The 20,228-nt window shown below is 40.5% G+C and overlaps 1 protein-coding gene and 1 long non-coding RNA gene across 2 annotated transcripts; both read left to right on the plus strand.

The window, feature by feature from the left end:
- The first annotated feature begins 5,168 nt into the window (after positions 1-5,168).
- LOC109194040 lies at positions 5,169-6,279 on the plus strand. Its single transcript, XR_002056363.1, has 2 exons — positions 5,169-5,473; positions 5,726-6,279. It is a non-coding gene; the product is annotated as an uncharacterized LOC109194040 (long non-coding RNA).
- Positions 6,280-14,614: 8,335 nt separating this feature from the next.
- On the plus strand, positions 14,615-19,520 carry LOC109194038 (TOM1-like protein 2). The gene is made up of 11 exons (XM_019344889.1): positions 14,615-14,783; positions 14,873-14,967; positions 15,414-15,734; positions 15,955-16,033; positions 16,197-16,295; positions 16,377-16,490; positions 17,292-17,446; positions 17,877-17,952; positions 18,092-18,177; positions 18,528-18,686; positions 18,896-19,520. The coding sequence occupies exons 3-11, from the start codon at positions 15,634-15,636 to the stop codon at positions 19,215-19,217; spliced, it is 1,191 nt and encodes a 396-aa protein (XP_019200434.1). The 5' UTR covers positions 14,615-14,783; positions 14,873-14,967; positions 15,414-15,633; the 3' UTR covers positions 19,218-19,520.
- Positions 19,521-20,228: the final 708 nt, after the last annotated feature.

Below are 20,228 nucleotides of genomic sequence, written 5' to 3' on the forward strand. Positions count from 1 at the left end.
TTCAACCATATTACCCAACAATCTTAAAACCTTATATCCGTTTCCCGTTGGTTGTTTATCTCTAATTTCTTAGAAGAAATGGAGAATCCAGTTTTGCCAGCTCTCGGGGAGGAGAATGTTGTTGAGAACAACAGTGGTGGGAATGGCAATAATGTTGCTAATTCCCAGGCTACACCAGTGAACGTTGGTTCACAAGATGGTGGGAGCACCGAGGGATATATTCCCATGACTCGGGTACCTACGGTACCGAGTGGTTCGGCCGAAAGACCGGAGAAATTCACCGGTATTGGATCGAATTTCAAGAGGTAGCAGCAAAAGATGCTGTTCTACCTGGCAACTCTCGGCTTGGCGAGATTTTTGACCGAGAAGGTTCCCGAATTAAGGGAACAGGATGCCCAATCCGTGATGGCAGTTGGCTATTGGAAGGATTCGGACTTCTTATGCCGAAACTACATCCTAAACGGATTATGTGATGCGTTATACGATGTATATCGCAAGATTGGCACAACGAAAGCGCTGTGGGAAGCTTTGGATCATAAATACCGAAGTGAGGATGCCGGCGCAAAGAAATTTGTGGTTGGCCGATTCCTTGACTTCAAAATGGTTGATTCCAAAACCGTGCTAAGTCAGGTTGAAGATTTACAACTAATCTTTGATGAAATCCGTGACGAAGGCATGACGTTGAGTGAAGCCTTCCTAGTGGGATCTGTTATCCACTTGCTGCCTCCAGGGTGGAAGGACTTCAAGAATTACCTTAAGCATAAGCGAAAGGAAATGAACCTGGAGGACCTGATCCAGCGACTCCGAATTGAGGAGGGGAACAGGACGAATGATGGAAGAAATTCTGTCACTATTGGTGCTAAAGCCAATGTTGTGGAGCATGCTAAAAACTCCAAGAAGAACAAGAAGGACAAGCAAAAGCTAGGTCCGAAAGGAGGCATTACCAAGAAGAAATTTCATAGAAAATGCTTCAATTGTGGCAAGACTGGCCACAAGTCCTCTAAGTGCAAAGTTCCAAAGAAGAAGAACAAGAGTTCTGAAGCCAACATGGTTGAGGAAAGCAATCAGAAGGAGGTCGAGATTAGCCTTTCGGCTATGGTGACCGAGGTGAACCTCGTGGACTCTAACCCACGAGAGTGGTTCATCGACACTGGTGCAACAAGGCACTTGTGTTGCAACCGAGAAATGTTCAACACCTTTGAGACCGTTGAGGGCGAGAAAGTTTGGATGGGAAACTCTGCTCAGTCTGCTGTGGAAGGCGTGGGCAAGGTGGTTCTGAAGATGACTTCCGGGAAGGAACTGGCGTTGAACAACGTGCTGTATGTTCCAGAGCTGAGGAAGAATCTGGTGTCTGGCTCATTGTTGAACAAGCATGGTTTTCGCATGGTGTTCGAGTCAGACAAGGTTGTTTTGTCTAAGTTAGGAATGTTTGTAGGCAAAGGTTATGTAACTGATGGGCTTTTTAAGCTCAATGTAATGCCTATTATCATGAATAAGAGCAAAGTTAATTCCGTTTACTTGCTTGAGTCTTCCAATTTGTGGCATGGTAGACTAGGTCACGTTAATTATAATTCTATACGTAGATTAATTAACATGGACCATATTCCTAATTTTCAAATTAACACAAATAACAAATGTGAAATTTGTGTTGAGGCAAAATTAACGAAAGTACCTTTCAAATCGGTTGAAAGGGAAACTGAACCACTAGAATTAATCCATAGTGATTTGTGCGATTTTAGATCGATACAAACGAGAGGTGGTAATAAATATTTTATCACGTTTATCGACGATAGCACACGTTATTGCTATGTGTATTTGCTTAAAAGCAAAGACGAAGCCTTGGAAAAATTCATTCTTTATAAGAATGAAGTTGAAAACCAACTTAATCGTAAGATTAAGAGAGTTAGAAGCGATCGAGGTGGTGAGTACGAAGCACCTATTAGTGACTTCTGTGCGAGTGTAGGTATAATACACGAGCGTACTGCACCTTACTCACCTCAATCGAACGGTGTTGCCGAACGAAAGAATCGTACATTGAAAGATATGATGAATGCGATGCTTATAAGTTCGGGCCTACCTCAAGATGCGTGGGGTGAGGCTATTTTGACAAGTAATTACCTTTTAAATAAGGTACCCCACAAGAAGCTTGATAAGACTCCTTATGAGCTGTGGAACGGTAGGAAACCTTCCTACCGGTACCTGAAAGTGTGGGGGTGTCTTGCCAAAGTTTTGGTGCCAACACCTAAGAAAGTAAAGATAGGTCCTAAGACGGTGGATTGTATCTTTATTGGCTATGCACATAATAGTAGTGCTTATCGGTTCTTAGTACACGAGTCCCATAATCCGGACGTACACGAGAACACGATAATAGAATCAAGGAATGCATCTTTCTTTGAAAATGTATTTCCTTGTAGGTCCAATGAGGGACCGAGTTCGTCAAAACGAACGTTTGACGAAGCTATGGATAATGATAGTGGGGAATCCGAGAGAAAACCCGAGCTCGAGCCAAGACGCAGTAAGCGGGCGAGAGTTGGAAAATCATTTGGTCCTGATTTTCTAACTTACTTGTTGGAGTACGATTCGAGTACTCTAACTTGTTTATTAGAAAATGAACCCGATTTTCTATCATGTTTGATAGAAAACGAGCCTCGAACGTACGGAGAAGCCGTGACTTCTACAGAAGGACCAATGTGGAAAGAGGCTATTAAAAGTAAAGTGGATTCTATTTTACAGAATCACACTTGGGAACTTGTTGATCTTCCTCCGGGTAGTAAACTCTTAGGATCCAAGTGGGTCTTTAAAAGGAAGATGAAACCCGATGGTTCCATCGAGAAGTATAAGGCTAGGCTTGTAATCAAGGGTTATAGGCAACGCGAGGGCCTTGATTACTTCGACACGTATTCTCCCGTGACGAGAATAAATTCCATTAGAATGATACTTGCTATAGCCGCGCTGCGGAATTTGGAAGTTCATCAAATGGACGTTAAAACCGCTTTCCTAAATGGCGAACTAGATGAGGAAATCTATATGGAACAACCCGAAGGGTTCGTGGTTCCGGGCCAAGAAAGGAAAGTGTGTAAGTTGGTTAAATCGCTATATGGTTTAAAACAAGCGCCTAAGCAATGGCACGAGAAGTTTGACCATGCGATGTTAACTAATGGGTTTAAAATAAACGAAAGTGACAAATGTGTCTACGTTAAGGAAACGATAGACGGTTATGTCATTCTTTGTTTATACGTAGATGACATGCTCATCGTTGGTAGTAACGATCGAATGATCAAGTCTACCAAAAACATGTTAAATACGAGATTTGACATGAAGGATATGGGTTTGGCTGATTTAATCCTCGGGATTAGAATCATTAGAAGACCTGATGGTCTGGTGTTAAGCCAATCACATTATGTTGATAAAATCCTTGAAAAATTTAACAAGGATAATCATCAAGGGACTAGGACGCCATTAGATCGAAGCGTTCATCTAACCAAGAACCACGGGGAGTGTATTTCTCAAGTAGAATATGCTCGGGTTATTGGTAGTTTGATGTATCTAATGAGCTGCACTAGGCCGGATATTGCCTTTGCGGTTAGTAAACTCAGTAGATATACGAGTAACCCCGGTGCCATGCACTGGACGGCAATAGTGAAGGTTCTGAAATACTTAAGGTATACTCGAGACCTTGGACTGCACTATGGGAGATATCCTGCTGTACTTGAAGGGTATAGCGACGCTAGCTGGATATCCGATATTAAGGACTCCAAATCCACGAGTGGCTACGTGTTTACACTAGCCGGTGCAGCCGTTGCATGGAAATCCTCTAAACAGACCGTGATAGCTAGATCCACGATGGAATCTGAGCTGATAGCCTTGGACAAATGTTGTGAAGAGGCTGAATGGCTACGCCATTTTTTAGAGGATATTCCAAATTGGGAAAGACCTGTACCTCCAATGTGTGTGCATTGCGATAGTCAAGCTGCAATTGGACGAGTACAGAATCATATGTATAATGGTAAGTCTAGACATGTGCGTCGTAGACATAATACCATTAGACAACTTCTCACAACTGGTGTTGTCTCGATTGACTACGTAAAGTCAGAAGACAATATAGCGGATCCGCTAACCAAAGGGTTATGTAGAGTAGCTGTGGAGAAGTTGAGACGAGGAATGGGTCTAAAGCCCTTGGTATAAAGTTCTATAGTGGACACCCAACCTAGCTGGCACCTAGGTTCAATGGGACAACTAAATTATGGAACGGAGCGTGTCACTGTGGGGGTCTCGGATTCCCTACCACTCCTCGTTAGAAACAGTGGCTCCCGCACAAGGTTAGCATGTTAAATGCTTTAGTGATTCGAATGTTGGTTGACATATGTGAGTATGCGGGATACTCGGGACATCAAAAAGGCTTGAAATTAAGCCCGAGCTCGCGTGCGCCGGCACTTGCGGTCATGAATGTCGTCCGGAATTGGTTTTAACACCAATTTAATGGTCATGTTACACAGTGAGAAACAAGGGAATTCCAATAACTTTTCATCTCAAAACTTCTGCTTCTACTCTCTTCTTTAGCCAATCTGTGTTCAAGCTTTACTTTGTTTGCCGGGTTCCTTGTTTAGGTGCTTAAACAAGGAATCGTAGCACGTTTTATCCTGGGAAACCTAGGCTACAACGCTCCTAGCACTTGTGGGAGGTAGCAAATAAGGTTTTAAGGAAAAGAACTTCGTGTTCGAACTCGTGCTAAATCCCTACCCAAACACTCAACCTTTTCCTTCCCAATTTTCTGTTTTCCCATATAATATTAATCTTTCCGTAGGATTATTATTATTTTGGGATTTTCAACCATATTACCCAACATAATCAACATAAATAATGTAATAATATTTGATATTGTATACTTATTTTTAGAGTTTATTACCGAAATGGTCTTTCGACTATTGCGAAATTACCAATTTGGTCATCGACAATTTTTTTTGTCCAATTGGATCCTCGATTTTGAAAATGTTAACCAATTTGATTCTCCGTTAAAATTCCATCCATAAGCTGTTAAATTTAAGGACAAAAATGTAATTTCATATTTCTTTATTAAACCTTCAACCCCATAGCTTTCACGATAAAAAATGCCCGGGATTTGACCGGTCACCGGATCTTTAATCCTTCAAAGAAGTTGGCTTTGCAGCAGTTTCCTGTCGCCGGATCTAACCCATTCCGGGAATCCATCCGAGTCTTGATTCGCCGCCAGTAGTTTCCGGTGGATCGGAATGTTGAAGTCGCCGAGAATCGAGAAAATGTGAGCCACGATTGCTCTTTCAACATTATTGCCTTCACATTGCTCTTACTTTGAATTGTAGGTGTGTCGAAAGTGTGATTTGTTGGGATATTATAACTACAAACTGAAGACTGGCATTTGTTCAACATGTAAAAATGGGGATAATACATCTACCATGAAGTTGCCATATGCATGCAATTCAAGCTTCTTCTCCAGGTATGCTTGGTTCAGTTGGTTGATATTGCTATACCCGCCGCTTACCACAGGTAGAGTTAGCGGCACAATACCCCCAACTATTTAAGCTTATTGTGGGTCATCAATATTCTAAATTGCAGTTCAGTCTAGTTTTCTCTTTTTTTTGCTTTTGTGTTTGTGGGCATTTCTCATTCTATTATTATTTTTAACTGCCCCCTACTGTGGAAGACTGTATTGGTATCTTAAATCCTGTTGATGATTTCATCTTTACAGGAGCTTCAATCAATGAACATTGTTCCTCGCTTGAGATTGACTGAAGCTTGATCTTACTGTATTCTCTATCTCGGCCACAAATTATCTCATGGGGTCGTCTCTGCACGATTGGAGTTTATGCATGTCCCATAACTCATTTTTCTACTACACATTCACCAGATACAAGCTGCCAAATTTGAATGAAGTGAATTTAACATGATGATCTCAAAAGTAGCTAATGGTTAATTAGGGTCTTAGGAATTCTACATTTGAAGATGGTCACAGATTTAGTGATCCATGTTGCTAGTCGAAAGAAGTCAAGAAGAATGTGATAGGAGGCTTATATATAACCTTTGCCTTTTGGTCCAAACTTGAAACACCATTCAATAATTTCTTCTTGGTCCAAACCTGAGATTTAGGTTTGTAGCCCAGAAAGGAAGAAAGGAGCGACAGAGAGGTGGGATTTTGTTGAAAGGGCGGTTGCCTCTCTCTGTTTCGCAATGATTCCTCTATTTTCAACTTTCAACAACCCTTTCGATTTGTTTTTGTTTTTTGTTTTTGTTTTCCCCAGAAATAGATACAGAGAGACAGAGATTGAGATATGTTGTTCATCGCAATGCATTCACTTTATGAACAGAAGTCGCCGAGAATCGATAAAATGTGTGCCACACTTTCTTGATCTGTTATGGCGGAGCTCAGCCATGTTTTCAGATCGGCGATTATTGCAGAGGAAAACCGCTTGCCGTCTCCGGTCAAATCCCCGGCATTTTTATCCTGAAAGCTATGGGGTTGAAGGTTTAATAAATAAGATATATGAAATTACATTTTTATCCTTCAATTTAACAGTTTATGGATGAAATTTTAACGGAGGACTAAATTGGTTAACATTTTCAAAGTCGAGGACTTAATTGGACAAAAAAATTTGTCGAGGACCAAATTAGTAATTTCGCAATAGTCGAGAGACCATTTCGGTAATAAACATTTGATATGAAAACCTAAGGCTAACCACATCCCTACAAATTAGAGATTAGCAAGCTTACTTGGCAAGAGAGAGAATTTGTTTAAATTATTATTTAATACCAAGTGTAATGCAAGAGGGGAGAGAATTTACAAAATTTGCAAGAAGAGAGAGAATTTGCAAATGAGAGGATAAAATTGAAAAGGGCTGCCAAGCACGCATCTTTTGATTTTTTATTATTATTATTTCTTTTAATATTATTATATTATTATATTTATAATTTATAATTTATAATATAATATGATCGCGACCCATTTTTTAGAGTGAGATGAATTTGTAGGGATGTAGTATGAATAGTAGATGATTTGCAAATGGGATGATGTGGAAGTAAGACATATTTTTAAAAGTGGGAGAGATTTGCAGGAATAATGTTAGCCTAATACAATATTGCAGATTTACAGTTATATGTTTTTTTACATATTATATCTAATGTACCTCATTAAGTGGTGGTCCATCGCAATTAAGTAAATAATCTCGTTGCGCGAGCATTCAAGAGATGAGGTGACATTTGAATTTTCATGTTTAGAATACGTTAGGTAACTCAAAATATGACTTCTAGAAGTTATTTTAAAAATATTTTTTTGTGTGTTTAGGTATTAAAAAACTAAAATCAAAATAAAATATTTTGTGGGTGTAAAGGTGAAACAACACAAAATGTGTTTGCTCTATCACTTTTTAGTATACATGTATTTGCTAAGTGGGAACTGAAAAGGCAATGCACATGATTCTCGTACCTTAAATGATGTGTTCACACATACAAATAGATTTCAAATTCCATAAGGTAAAATATAAACTTAATTATTAAATATTTTGGTGTTTTTATATTGCATGGTAATTAAAAATTTTCCCTCTCTAGAAAATTCTCTCTAGGGTTTTTGCGTTTCTACTAGGTTTTACTCCTAGGTTTTCATCGGCATTTTTCTTCTCTTCCGGTCGATGGCCGGTGTTGAAACTATGGAAGGTGAACGGAGGGGAGGGTTGGCTGATATGGAAGGGGTTGATCAAGGGCTGTTGGAAGATGGGCGCCGAACGCTGGACGGTGGTCGCGACGACCGGCGAACTGGTGGCGGGGGTTTGGGGGACCAACGCCGAACTGTGGAGGAGGAGTTTGATGGACGACGAACCAGTGAGGGGGGTGGGGTTGATCATCATCGAGCTATGGAGGGGGGGTTTGATGATCGACGAACCGTTAGGGGGGGTGGGGGGGGGGGTATGGAAGGTTGGCAGCGACCGCCAAGGGGGGTGGGGGGAGATAAGGTTTATGGAGTGCATGAAGGCATGCGCCGGGATGAGGGAGTTGGGCGTGGTGAGGGCAGTAGGTTTCCAGGGCGGGGTGGGATGTCGGTGGAGGTTAGCGGGTTGAGGGAGAGGGCGGGAGGCGGTAGGGGGCGGGGTGGGGGAGAAGGGCCAGCAACTGGCCGGCCGAGGGGGGGTGGGTGTGGCGGAGTTGACGGATAGATGGGCGGAGATGGCGTTGATGGAGGAGGAGGGGGCGGTTTTTATGCCGGAAGGTGGAGATGCGGTGGTAGAGGGTGATGGGGAGGAGGAGGAGGAGACTTGGAGGATTGTTGGGCGCTTTTTGACGCAGAAGATGATAAAATTGGACTTTATGAGGCAGGTTCTGGCGTCTGTTTGGCAACCGGTACGTGGAGTACAGGTAACGGAGATTCAAAGGGGTTTGTTCTTATTTGTTTTTTTCCATAAGACGGATATGGAATACGTGCTGAATGGGGGACCCTGGGCTTTTTAGAATAATGCGCTTGTGTGTCGGGAGGTGTTGGATGGGGTGAATCCTGTGGATGTGGAGCTGGATATGATTGACATGTGGGTGCAGTTGCATGATATGCCAAAGGGATACACGTCGCATGCAATTCTGGAGCAGGCAGGGAATTTTTTGGGCTCTTTTGTTAAACATGATGACCGATTTGAAGGGGCGCCATGGTTAACGTTTCACCGTATTCGGGTGTCAATTTCGGTTGATAGGCCGCTTAGAAGGAGGATGAGGTTGATGAAGAGGGATGAGACTACAGCATGGGTAAATTTTAGATATGAACGGCTGCAAAAGTTTTGCTACTTTTGTGGTTGTATGGGTCACTTGCACACTTTCTGCATACACGCTAGGGAGGCTGGAATTCCGGTCGAAAGGTACCTGTACGGTTCAGATATGCGAGCTGGTGGATCCCGGAGCGCTCCTAGAGCGGTTGGGGATAGCTGGCTTGTTCCGGTAGGCGGGAAACCACGACCACTGGGAGTCAAGCTACGTGTGGTGGATGGGGGACAGGGAAGTGGGGGTGTCACACCCACGAGTATGTCTGAGGATGAGGTGGTGGTGGCTACGGCAAAGCGTCGTAGGCATGGGACGGAGGGGGGAGAGGATAGTGGAAACGATGATGTAACAATTGCAGCTGTTTCAAAAAACTTGTCCATGGCGGGAGCTGGTGTCCAGCCCCGCCCATCATCATGAGTACTTTGAGCTGGAACTGTCGTGGCTTGGGCAATCCACGCACAGTTCGACAAATTGTGGGCCTAGCGTCCAGTAAGAAGTCTGATTTTGTGTTCTTGATGGAGACCAAGGTACCACGGATACATGCAGAACGGATCCGGGTTACGCTTGGGTATGAAGGTTTGTTTTATGTTGATAATGATGGTTTGAGTGGGGGAATGGCGCTTTTATGGAAGAAGAATAATACGGTGAGACTTTTAAGCTACTCGCAGGGGCATATTGATGTGGAAGTAAGCTTGTTTAATAAGTTATGGCGTATGACATGTATCTATGGTATCCCCGAACGTGGTAGGCGGGAGGAGACATGGGATTTACTTGGTACTCTAAAGACTAGATCCTTGTTGCCCTGGGTGGTGATAGGGGACTTTAATAATCTGCTATATCAGCACAAGAAGAAGGGGGAAAATCCGTACCCTAATAGTCTGTTACGGGGTTTCAGAGATGCTGTGGATGACTGTGGTTTGATGCAAATGCCAATGAGAGGCCACCAATTTACGTGGCAGAAGGGAAAGGGGACACCGAATTGGATAGAGGAAAGGTTGGACAAGGCTTTAATAACGAATGATTGGGGTCTGCTCAATGAGAATGCATGGTTGGAGAATATTCGAACCCGGGCCTCGGATCACTCGATCCTTTTCCTAAGTATTAATGCGATTTGCATGCCAAGGGGAAGGGGGCCGCGGAGATTCAGGTTTGAAATGGCTTGGCTATTAGATGAGGGGTGCAAAGAAGTAGTAGAAACGGCCTGGCAAGAGGGGAAGACGGAGGGATTGCTGCATTGCCAGCAGTTGTGTGGAGAAAAATTAATGCGGTGGGGGGGAGACCAGTTTCATAAATTCGGAAAACGAATTAACCAGCTACAACAGAGACAAGATGCTATACGAAATAGGCGAGATTTGGTAGCGCTAAGTGAGTACCAACAGATTGAGAATTCCCTGAAACGAATCGAGGCCCATGAGGATGTGTTCTGGAGGCAGCGAGCTAAGCAGCACTGGCTACGCGGGGCTGACGCGAATACAAAATTTTATCACAGGTATGCCTCTGCACGTAGGAAAAAGAATTTTATTTCTAGTATTAAATGTGATGCTGGTAACTGGGTGGAGGGGGATGATATGCATGCTGCTATACAAAATTACTTTGACAATATTTTTGCCTCTAGTGGATTGAGTTGTGATGATCCACTTTTTGGGGTCCTAACCCCGCGAGTAACGTTAGAACAGAATGTGATGCTTGACCGCCCTTTTGAAATTAATGAGGTTAAAGAGGCTCTCTTTTCAATGTATCCGGATAAGGCACCGGGTCCGGATGGGTTAAACCCAGGTTTTTACCAGCAGTTTTGGGAGATAGTGGGAGGAGATGTTTCTGGCTTTATAACGAATGCTTTGAATTCCTGTATATTCCCCGAGGGATTGAATGATACTAACATTGTTTTGATACCGAAGAAGGAGATGCCTGAGACAGTTGCAGATTTAAGGCCGATTGCGTTGAGTAATGTCATTTACAGAGTTATGGCCAAGATGATAGCAAACAGGATGAAAACACTAATGGGAGGATTGATATCAGAATCCCATAGTGCTTTTATCCCGGAAAGGCTAATCACTGACAACATCCTGGTGGCAGCAGAGGTGGGGCATTATCTGAATAGAAAGAAATGTGGTATAGTGGGGTGGAGTGCTTTGAAGTTAGATATGTCAAAGGACTATGACAGGATGGAGTGGAACTTTCTAGAAAGGATGCTGACTGTTATGGGTTTTAGTGAGAAGTGGATAAAGCTCATTATGTTGTGTGTAACGACGGTTAATTATACTGTTCTGGTCAATGGTGTAGCAGGGGCACGTAAAACCAACCAGTGGACTCAGGCAGGGAGACCCTCTCTCTCCGTATTTATTTATTATTTGTGCAGAGGCTCTCTCGATGATATTACAGTATGAACAGTTGGCAGACTCAATACATGGGTGCAGAGTTGCAAGGGGGCGCCGCCTGTATCACACCTATTTTTTACGGATGATAGTCACCTATTTTTTAAAGCAAATATCCAGGAGGCGGGAGTTATAAGGCAGTGCCTTGCAAGGTATGAGAAATTGTCAGGCCAGGTGGTGAATTATAATAAATCTAATATATGTTTTAGTAGAAATACCCAGGAGGCTGACAGAGTGCAGGTAGCGAATTGTCTGGGGGTGGTGCAAGCACCCAATTTTGGAAAATATTTGGCCCTACCTTCCTTTGTAGGGAGAAATAAGAGAGCTGTTTTTTCGGTATGTGGAGGAAAAGATCAGGCAACGAATAGGTTCGTGGAGTAAAAAGTTACTTTCTCAGGCTGGTAAGGAAGTATTATTGAAAAGTGTAGCACAATCTATGCCTACCTTTTCGATGAGTGTTTTTTTGTTACCTGAGACAGTTTGTCAGTCAATTGAGCGAACTATGAATAAGTATTGGTGGGGAAATGGAAGAGAAAGGGGAATACACTGGAAGGCATGTGACAGGTTGTGCATACCAAAAAAGTATGGTGGTATGGGTTTTAAAGAACTGAGGGCTTTTAATCTAGCTATGCTGGGTAAACAGGCATGACGTTTTTTAACGGACCCAGGAACACTCGTGGCTAAAATCTATAAGGCAAGGTATTATTCCACAACCAGTTTTAAAGATGCAACTGTTGGTAATTGCCCAAGTATAATGGCAACCCATGCAATGGTAGTCTCAGGGGTGCGAAGGAGAATTGGGAATGGACAGACAACTTTAATATGGGGACATCCGTGGTTAAGAGATAATCCTAGCCCATTGATTCAAACAGAAATGCCACAGCAATTGAGAGAGGCACGAGTTGCAGGATTAATTGATTTACAGACTCATACCTGGGATCCACATATTTTGTCTGACTTATTTATTCCTGAAGATGTGGAGCGAATAAATATGATCCCTATTAGTCCTGAGTATGAGGACTCATGGTATTGGATGAGTGACCCAAAGGGGACATATACATTAAAGAATGCCTATAGGCATATTGTGGGTGGTTATGAGAATAATCCAGCGAATTTTGATAAATGGGTTGCAATGTGGAAAATAAAAGTTCCCCCAAATGGAAAACATTCTTGTGGAGAGCCATATGTGACATTTTGCCAACAACCCTTAACTTGATATTTAAAAGGGTGGAGGTGGACCCAACATGCCCAATGTGTGGTTTTGATCATGAAGATGTGTTACATGCTTTAGTACTCTGTGAATATTCTAGACTTATTTGGAATATAACACAATTGCCTATTACTAATATTGTTGCAGACTCTTTTACAACATGGCTAAAAGGGGCTATGGCGGTCTTGACGGAGGAGCAAACCCGGTTAATGGTAGCAATACTATATTATATTTGGAGAACCCGGAATTCAGCTGTCTGGAAGGGATCAATGATGCGGCCTGCCCAATTAACCAGAGCAGCCACCGTAGCACTGCAGGCGTACGGCGCTGCCCATGTCCACCGAACCAAGCCGGCAGCGGCAACGGAGCACTTAAACGGCCCAGGGGAGGACGGTCTACGGTGTTATGTAGACGCGGGTTTCTGGCACGACACGGGCGAGCCTACTTACGGCATGATAATAATAGCGCCGGATGGCTCTTTTGTGGCAGCAAGGAATGGCAAATTACCGATTTATTTTTCACCACTTATGGCGGAGGCCCAGGCATACAAGGAAGCACTGTCCTGGCTACTTGAACGGAACACCACATCAGTAAGTTTACTCACGGATTGCATGGAATTGGCTACGATTATCCGACGCCATCACACGCCGATCCATTCGTACGTTGGGGTCACAATTGACCAGTGCAGAACGTTAATGGCTTTATTTAATCGTATTACTTTAGATTACATCTCTAGACAGGTTAATTTACATGCGCATACTTTAGCTACGTTAGCATTTACACAGGATCAAGCTATGTACTGAGATGCTATCCCACCTGACGCTATTTCGGCTTTGATTCATTAATACAATCGCAAGATTGACCTTCAAAAAAAATATTGCATGGTAATTTTATATATAAATGATTAAATTGTGTTAACTTGTAGAAACTATTATGTTAGTAATATTTTAGCACACCCCTCTAAATCATGACACGCGGTTGGCCCTCCTATGGTGGTGAGTACAGAGGGCCACATTTTTATGAGATTTTTGTAGGCTCAATTATTGCTCCCAACAATAAATAGTAACTCCTCCAAGACATACTTCATTGATTATTCATCAATTAAGTAGCCTTACTCGGGACTCAGGAGTCACTCAAAGCAAACATGCTTACGTGTTGGTAGTTGTAACCACATTGGCACCTTGGCATAACCTTGGTTGGTAGTTGCAAGCCTCCTAGCATAATCTCGATTGGTAGTTATAAACCCTCATAACATAATTTCGATCGGACCTTAGGCTTAATACAATAATTTTTGTATATATCCCTTAGAGTTATTTTTTTTTTAAAAATATTTTTGTTAAGTTTAGCATCAGAAATTGTAAGTTTATAACTCAGTTTATGGTAGATAAATATAATAAAGCTATTAGACATAATTAGTGTTCACGCTGTTTGAGGTCCTTACCCACCTCCCGGCCCCTTCAATGAATCATCGAGGAAGAGTGGTTTAAATGTGCAATATTCATTTATTAAAACAGGTTGCAATGTTTAGTAATTAATGTATACATTTTTTAATGTATTTTTTTGATGCTACTATCCCCAATTGCTTAATTATTTTTATTGTATATAATTGTTACAAATGAAGTGGAAATCTTTTCTTCTTAACATTATTTAATGTTGTAGTTTAAACTTTAAAGTTGAAATTACCTTAAAAATCAAGTGAAATTTTATCTAAACCTGTGAATGTGGAAGATGTATTTATTCTTCCAAAAGGTTGAATCCCAACCATAAGAGCCCTCACACTTCGATCCAACAGAGCATTTGGGATGATGTAAATCATGATAATTTAACTAAACACGAATCTTCGATCCAACAGAGCATTTGGGATGATGTAAATCATGGTAATTTAACTAAACATGAATCTTCGATCCAACAGAGCATTTGGGATGGTGTAAATCATGGTAATTTAACTAAACATGAATCACAGAGACGACCGGTGCTCGGGTGCTCACTGCGCACAAGGAACCCCCTTACTTTGAGAGGTTGCTCCCACACTGTCGCTGGTGAGACTTGATCCCTTATCATTTTTCCAAAATTTTACATTTATGACTAGTTGAGCTATCCATGCAGGTATGGTAGATGTATTTATGATTGTATGCGACGATGAGTGTTGTAAACCGTGGAAGTAGGAGGCACGTGTCTCCGAAGGCGATTAATATGCTCCGCACCTAGATCAAGTGACAGATCGGAGGATTTTAACACTTCCTAATCCTAAATGGAAAGCCTGCCCGTATGAAGACAGCCGTCATTGCTGTACATCCAGCTCTTCCTACAACCATCACTTTCAACGCTCTTTCTCTCTCTTTTCAAAGAGATTATTCTTCTTTATTTATGGGGTTTCTCTGTAATTAAGAAAGAGATAAATTAAAAACTGCTGAAAGGAAGCCTTCCCAGTGAGTCAATCAGAGAATCTCTCTTTCTCTCTCTCTCATTTGCTGTTCTTCATCAGTATTTTAATTTATTTACTTATTAACATATTCAGACACACACATATTTCCTGTGTATGTATCTCTGCAATGAATCTGTAGGTGTGTGCGTAATTATCAGATAAAGAGCTGATCACTGCAGATTTCAAAGGTATGTATCATTGATTAATGAGCCTAAAATTAGTTCTTGAGGTTTATGAATTAGTGATTGACGTTACTTTGATTATTTTGATGTTCACCCGAAAGTGGAATTTGTTCTGGATTGTTCTGTTGATTTCTGTGGTTGATTAAAAGTTTGGTTGAGATTTGGATTGCATAAATGTTAAGTGAAAGTAATATCCTTTATCAAATCAAGGATTCGAAGTTTATGTGTTTGATTAGTAGTTCAATCTAGAGAGCATAGATGCATAATTGTTGTCCTTGAAAGTAAAAAATTTGTTGTTTCAATTTCCGGAATAGTCCTTTATCATATATTGCTTGTTGTTCAGATAACCCATTTCTTTGGGCAAAGCTTACTGTTTCTGAATTGGTAAGACTTTAACTTGTATGGAGTATCAAAACTTAGTAGTTTCGGAGGTTAAATGAATTTTCATACAGATAGAAAAAGAAGCTGCTCGGGGGAGCTGGATTCAAGACTCAGTTCAAAGAAGCTTGGGAGCCAAGAGTTTTGGTTAAAGGCACATGCTTTGCTTCTTTACGTGAGGGCTTTAAAGTACAAGCTTTTTTTAGCATTGCTTTGGGGAGTTTGGGGTACATATTCCATCAAACATCCATAGGAAGATTACTTCATGCATATTGCTGACACCTGGAAAGGAAGATGGCTGCAGAACTTGTTAATTCTGCGACAAGTGATAAACTTACTGAGACAGATTGGATGAAAAACATCAAAATTTGTGAATTAGTTGCTCATGATCACGGGTATAACATATCAGTTTCATTATCTAATTGATGTTGTCAGTGTTTTTAGGCTACGTCAGATTCTTGTTTAGGCTGGTTTTCATTAAATATGTGTACCTTTATCATGAGAAAATGTTCCTCCAAGTAGTGCTTTGTGCGATTTGGAGGACAAAGATTCAACACAAAGTTGACTATTTGATGAGTTGATTAGCTTAAAATTGACTTCCTTTGATTTGTTCAGGCAAGCTAAAGATGTTATTAAAGCTATAAAGAAACGCCTTGGTAGTAAAAGTCCAACTACTCAATTGTTTGCGGTGACAGTAAGTTACTCCACAGACAAAATTTCTATTGGTTATAATTCAATTTCCATTTCATTGGCCGTAGTTGTGTTGGTACCTGCTATATTGCTAGCACCAAATAGTGATAAATTTTGTTTCTCCATATTCAAGAATTCTTTTTGTATGCTCATTTAATTTTATACAGTTGCTGGAGATGCTAATGAACAATATCGGAGATCCTGTTCACAAGCAGGTTATAGATACAGGAATTCTCCCAGTCCTTGTAAAGATAGTAAAGAAAAAGGTTCTTTATCTTCTCTGTGCAATTCTTACTATCTTTATCAGTTTAGTTTGAATTATAAATTCCTTAATACTTGCTCTATAGTCAGATGTACCCGTGAGAGAAAAGATATTTCTTCTTCTAGATGCTGCACAGACTTCCGTTGGTGGGGCTTCTGGGAGATTCCCTCAATATTATTCTGCATATTATGAGCTGGTGGTAGGTACAAGACATTTGAACTATTCCCTTTTTATTTTAATTTATTCTGCTGTGGGAGATATAGACATTTAACTTCCAGAGATATTATCTTTTGACACTAAAAAAGAAAGGTCGGGGAAAAAGGAATTTTGTTGCCACTAGTGACTTTAAATAGTTGGCTTAATGGTTTCTTTGAGATGAGAGGGTGTTCATCTTTTCAGAATATATAGATTCATTCTTTCCAAATTGTTTTCCAATATATTTTATTAGAGTTAATACCCAATTTAGTCCTATACGACTTTTGTGCTTAATTAGGTTCTCGACTTTGATGGTTTTACCCCAATTGAGTCCTCTCTTAAGATAGCTTGGTAATTTCGTCTCTATTAATATCCAATTGTTTTGGTTTTAACACAATCAGCGCCACCCATCAGCAGGGCAAGACCCTGCCTGGTCAAGGTGAGTTGTCAGGAGGAGAGTCCTCGACTGTAGTAGTTTTACCCAAGTTAGTCTTCGACTATAGTGGTTTTACCTAATTTAGTTCTCAACTATAGTGATTTTTCTTGATTTAATCATTGATTCTAACATCCAAGGACTCATTTGGGTAAACCCATCAAAGTCGAGGACCTAATTAAGCACAAAAAGTCGTTTAGGACTAAATCGAGAAAAACCACTATAATCGAGGACTAAATTGGACATTAACTCATTTTATTACAAGTGATCACTTAAAATTTGTTGGAAGTATGTTTTGGACTTTTGGTGTTCCGAGTTTTTGTTGACAACAAACAGGATGCAAAAATAATGCGTGAAATGTGACTTTTTCAGAGTGCAGGAGTGAAGTTTCCTGAAAGACCGAATGCTGTCCCAAAAGAGCATCGCCCATCATCCAATGATAATAGGATTAATCCTTGTGAGAGCAAACCTTCTCAGTTTGAAAAGAATGTGCCAGAAGCGGAGCCTCAAAAAGTTTCTGATTCAAGGTATCACTTATCGAATGGTCTGTTAATAGGGGAAGAAAAATGCTCTGTAACGTACTGTACTAAGTAGCTCAGAATTACTTGTCCTATTACCTTGAGAGTCTGAGACACACCACCTGGCACCTGTATATGTAGTCTATTTCTTTAAAATTAAATAATGGAAAGAGAAAATTTTGTTTATATTCTTTTGTCAAATTCCTTTACAAGCTCAACAGTGGTCATATATGAATTTTCTTGACTTATGCATTTATATATACATTATAATGCTTAATGCCCAACAATTTTCTTTCTCATCATTTGAGTTTCTAAACAATGACACTGCTGATTTTATGGATGCAAAATTTATTGAAAGGGGAATATAATTTAGTAAAGAGTGAATGTATCAATATAATATCTTGTGTTCTCAATATTTAAAGCATTTGTATTTGCACAGTATTCTGCATAAGGCCAGTGCTGCATTGGAAGTCTTAAGGGATGTACTTGATGCTGTTGACTTTCAACATCCTGAGGTACTGCCGTCTCCTGTGTCTATTTATTAACTCAAGGCCTTCAAATAGTGTTTTAATTTAAATGGTTTTTCGATTTTCATGAGTTAGACTTGTCTGATTAGATGTTTAGATTTGACTCTAATTCTTTTTTTCCTCCAAGGGAGCAAGGGATGAGTTCACACTTGATCTCGTGGAGCAATGTTCATTTCAGAAGCAAAGAATAATGCATCTAGCCATGACTTCTCGGTAATAATTTCTCACCATATATGTTTACTATGTAGTATGTTGTAGAAGTGTAAACATGGTATAAAGAAGATATGACTCTCGGCCTAAAGGCTCAGTGACAAAAAGCATCAGATTGGTATTCAGGAATAGTGCACAGGCTTGTGATTAGGGAATATTATTTTTCTGGATTTGTCTTGTGTTAATTGTAACTGTTATGACTATATTTGTCTCGAATTATACTCTTTAACAGTCTTAAGGTTGTCAGACTATAGCATCTGTCAGATTCGTCATGAAATCTTCCCTTTTGCTCTTTAAAAATGAGATTGATCACTCCGTGGAGTCTATAATTGATGACTGTTGACGTTCTTCAGGGATGAAATGATTGTTTCTAGAGCAGTTGAGCTCAATGAACAGCTTGATACAGTTCTTAAAAGGCATGATGCGCTTTTATCTGCTAAACCAACCGGGATTTCAACTCATGCTGACTATGAACAACCAGAGGAAGAGGAGCCCGAGCAGCTTTCCCGAAGGTATGTTATATGTTGCAGAGGCACGCATAGACAATCACATGTAGCCATTGTTGTATGATAATGGAATTTTATCCATTTATAGCTAATGTTGCTTCTTAAAGAAAAAAATAATGGTATTTATGTGATACTTATGACTTGTCACATCTCATGGATGCTCTTTAAGTGGCCTGGTATTCCCCTATTTCTGATTCGAGCCAAAATTTTTATAGAATGAGAAAAGGAAAGGCTCTTCTTCAACCCGAGGATGAAGATCGCCCATCGGGATTGCTGGGAGCATCCATTCCAGGGAATATGCTGCTGCATCGCCCACTCATAAGACCGGTATCTTCAGAGCAGCAGAAGCAAGAGCGGGATTTGGGGAGAGCGGCTGCAGCAATTCCACCTCCACCTGCAAAACATGCCGAGAGGGAGAAGTTTTTTCAAGAAAACAAGTCAGATGGTTCTGCCTTATCAGGTCACATGAGGGGTCTTTCCTTGCATAGTCGCAACGCCAGCAGCTCCCGCAGTGGCAGCATGGATTTTAGCGATTGAGCCCGACTGGTATGGTTCCTAGTTGTCCTCGTTTAACTTTCCCTGGAATGTGGTAAAATATGGGTTTTGTGTACATTGTGGCTAGTTTTGGTTTCCATTGGACTTGAGATGGAGGCAGTTGCTGTTGAGTGTTTGATGAATCCTTGTGTTTGGAGGCATATGAATGTTATGATGTCCTTTCATGAATCTTGGTTTTTGTTTTATCGTTTACCAGCACAGGGCTCCTTTGGTATGTAGCTAGGGAATTCAAATGACATCACAATTTTGATATTTAATTCATTCTGTGTTGTCCCTTTTGCTTAAGTCATGGTTTTTCATGAATAGGTCCACATTCTATTTTCTTTAATTACAATTTTTTTTGACATGATTATATAAATTTAGTTAAAATAATACTACTTGTGGTTTAGTGGCATGAAGTGATACTATATTGTAATTATGGTTGCAGTAGGCGCTAGTCGGGCAGTGCCTAGCGCATAGGCGGAATCTAGGTGGCGATAGGCGGGTTTGACAATTTTGATGAGGTTGTTTTCAACATTCAATCAAATAACACATCTAAATAAATGAAATAATGATAATTCATAAGTTATAATATCAAAAGAATATTAAAAAAATAAAAATACTCGTCTACGGATAGCTGAACCAGACGACATCATATGAAATTGAAAGACTCGGCCGAGTTGGTCTACTAGGTCGATTTTGATCGATTTCGGTCGATTTCGTCGCTAGACGGCCAATCGATTTTTGAGCGCCTAATAAGTACCGCCTAAGTTGATTTTTATAACAGTGGTTGTAAAAGAGTTAATAATACTCAAAAAAAAAAAAATTAACAAACACTAAAAGATAGCCAAACGTCAAAAAGTTAAAAGGCTGAACGAGCTTAATGAAATTGGTCAAACTATTATCTTAGTAACTAAAAGGTTATAATTTGATTCTTTATAGTGACTTATTAATCTTATTAATTTAAACTTATTATTCGCAATGCACTTCTTAAATAATAATTACAAATTTTTA

Source organism: Ipomoea nil, unplaced genomic scaffold, assembly GCF_001879475.1.
Source record: "Ipomoea nil cultivar Tokyo-kokei standard unplaced genomic scaffold, Asagao_1.1 scaffold1932, whole genome shotgun sequence".
Lineage (NCBI taxonomy): Eukaryota > Viridiplantae > Streptophyta > Magnoliopsida > Solanales > Convolvulaceae > Ipomoea > Ipomoea nil.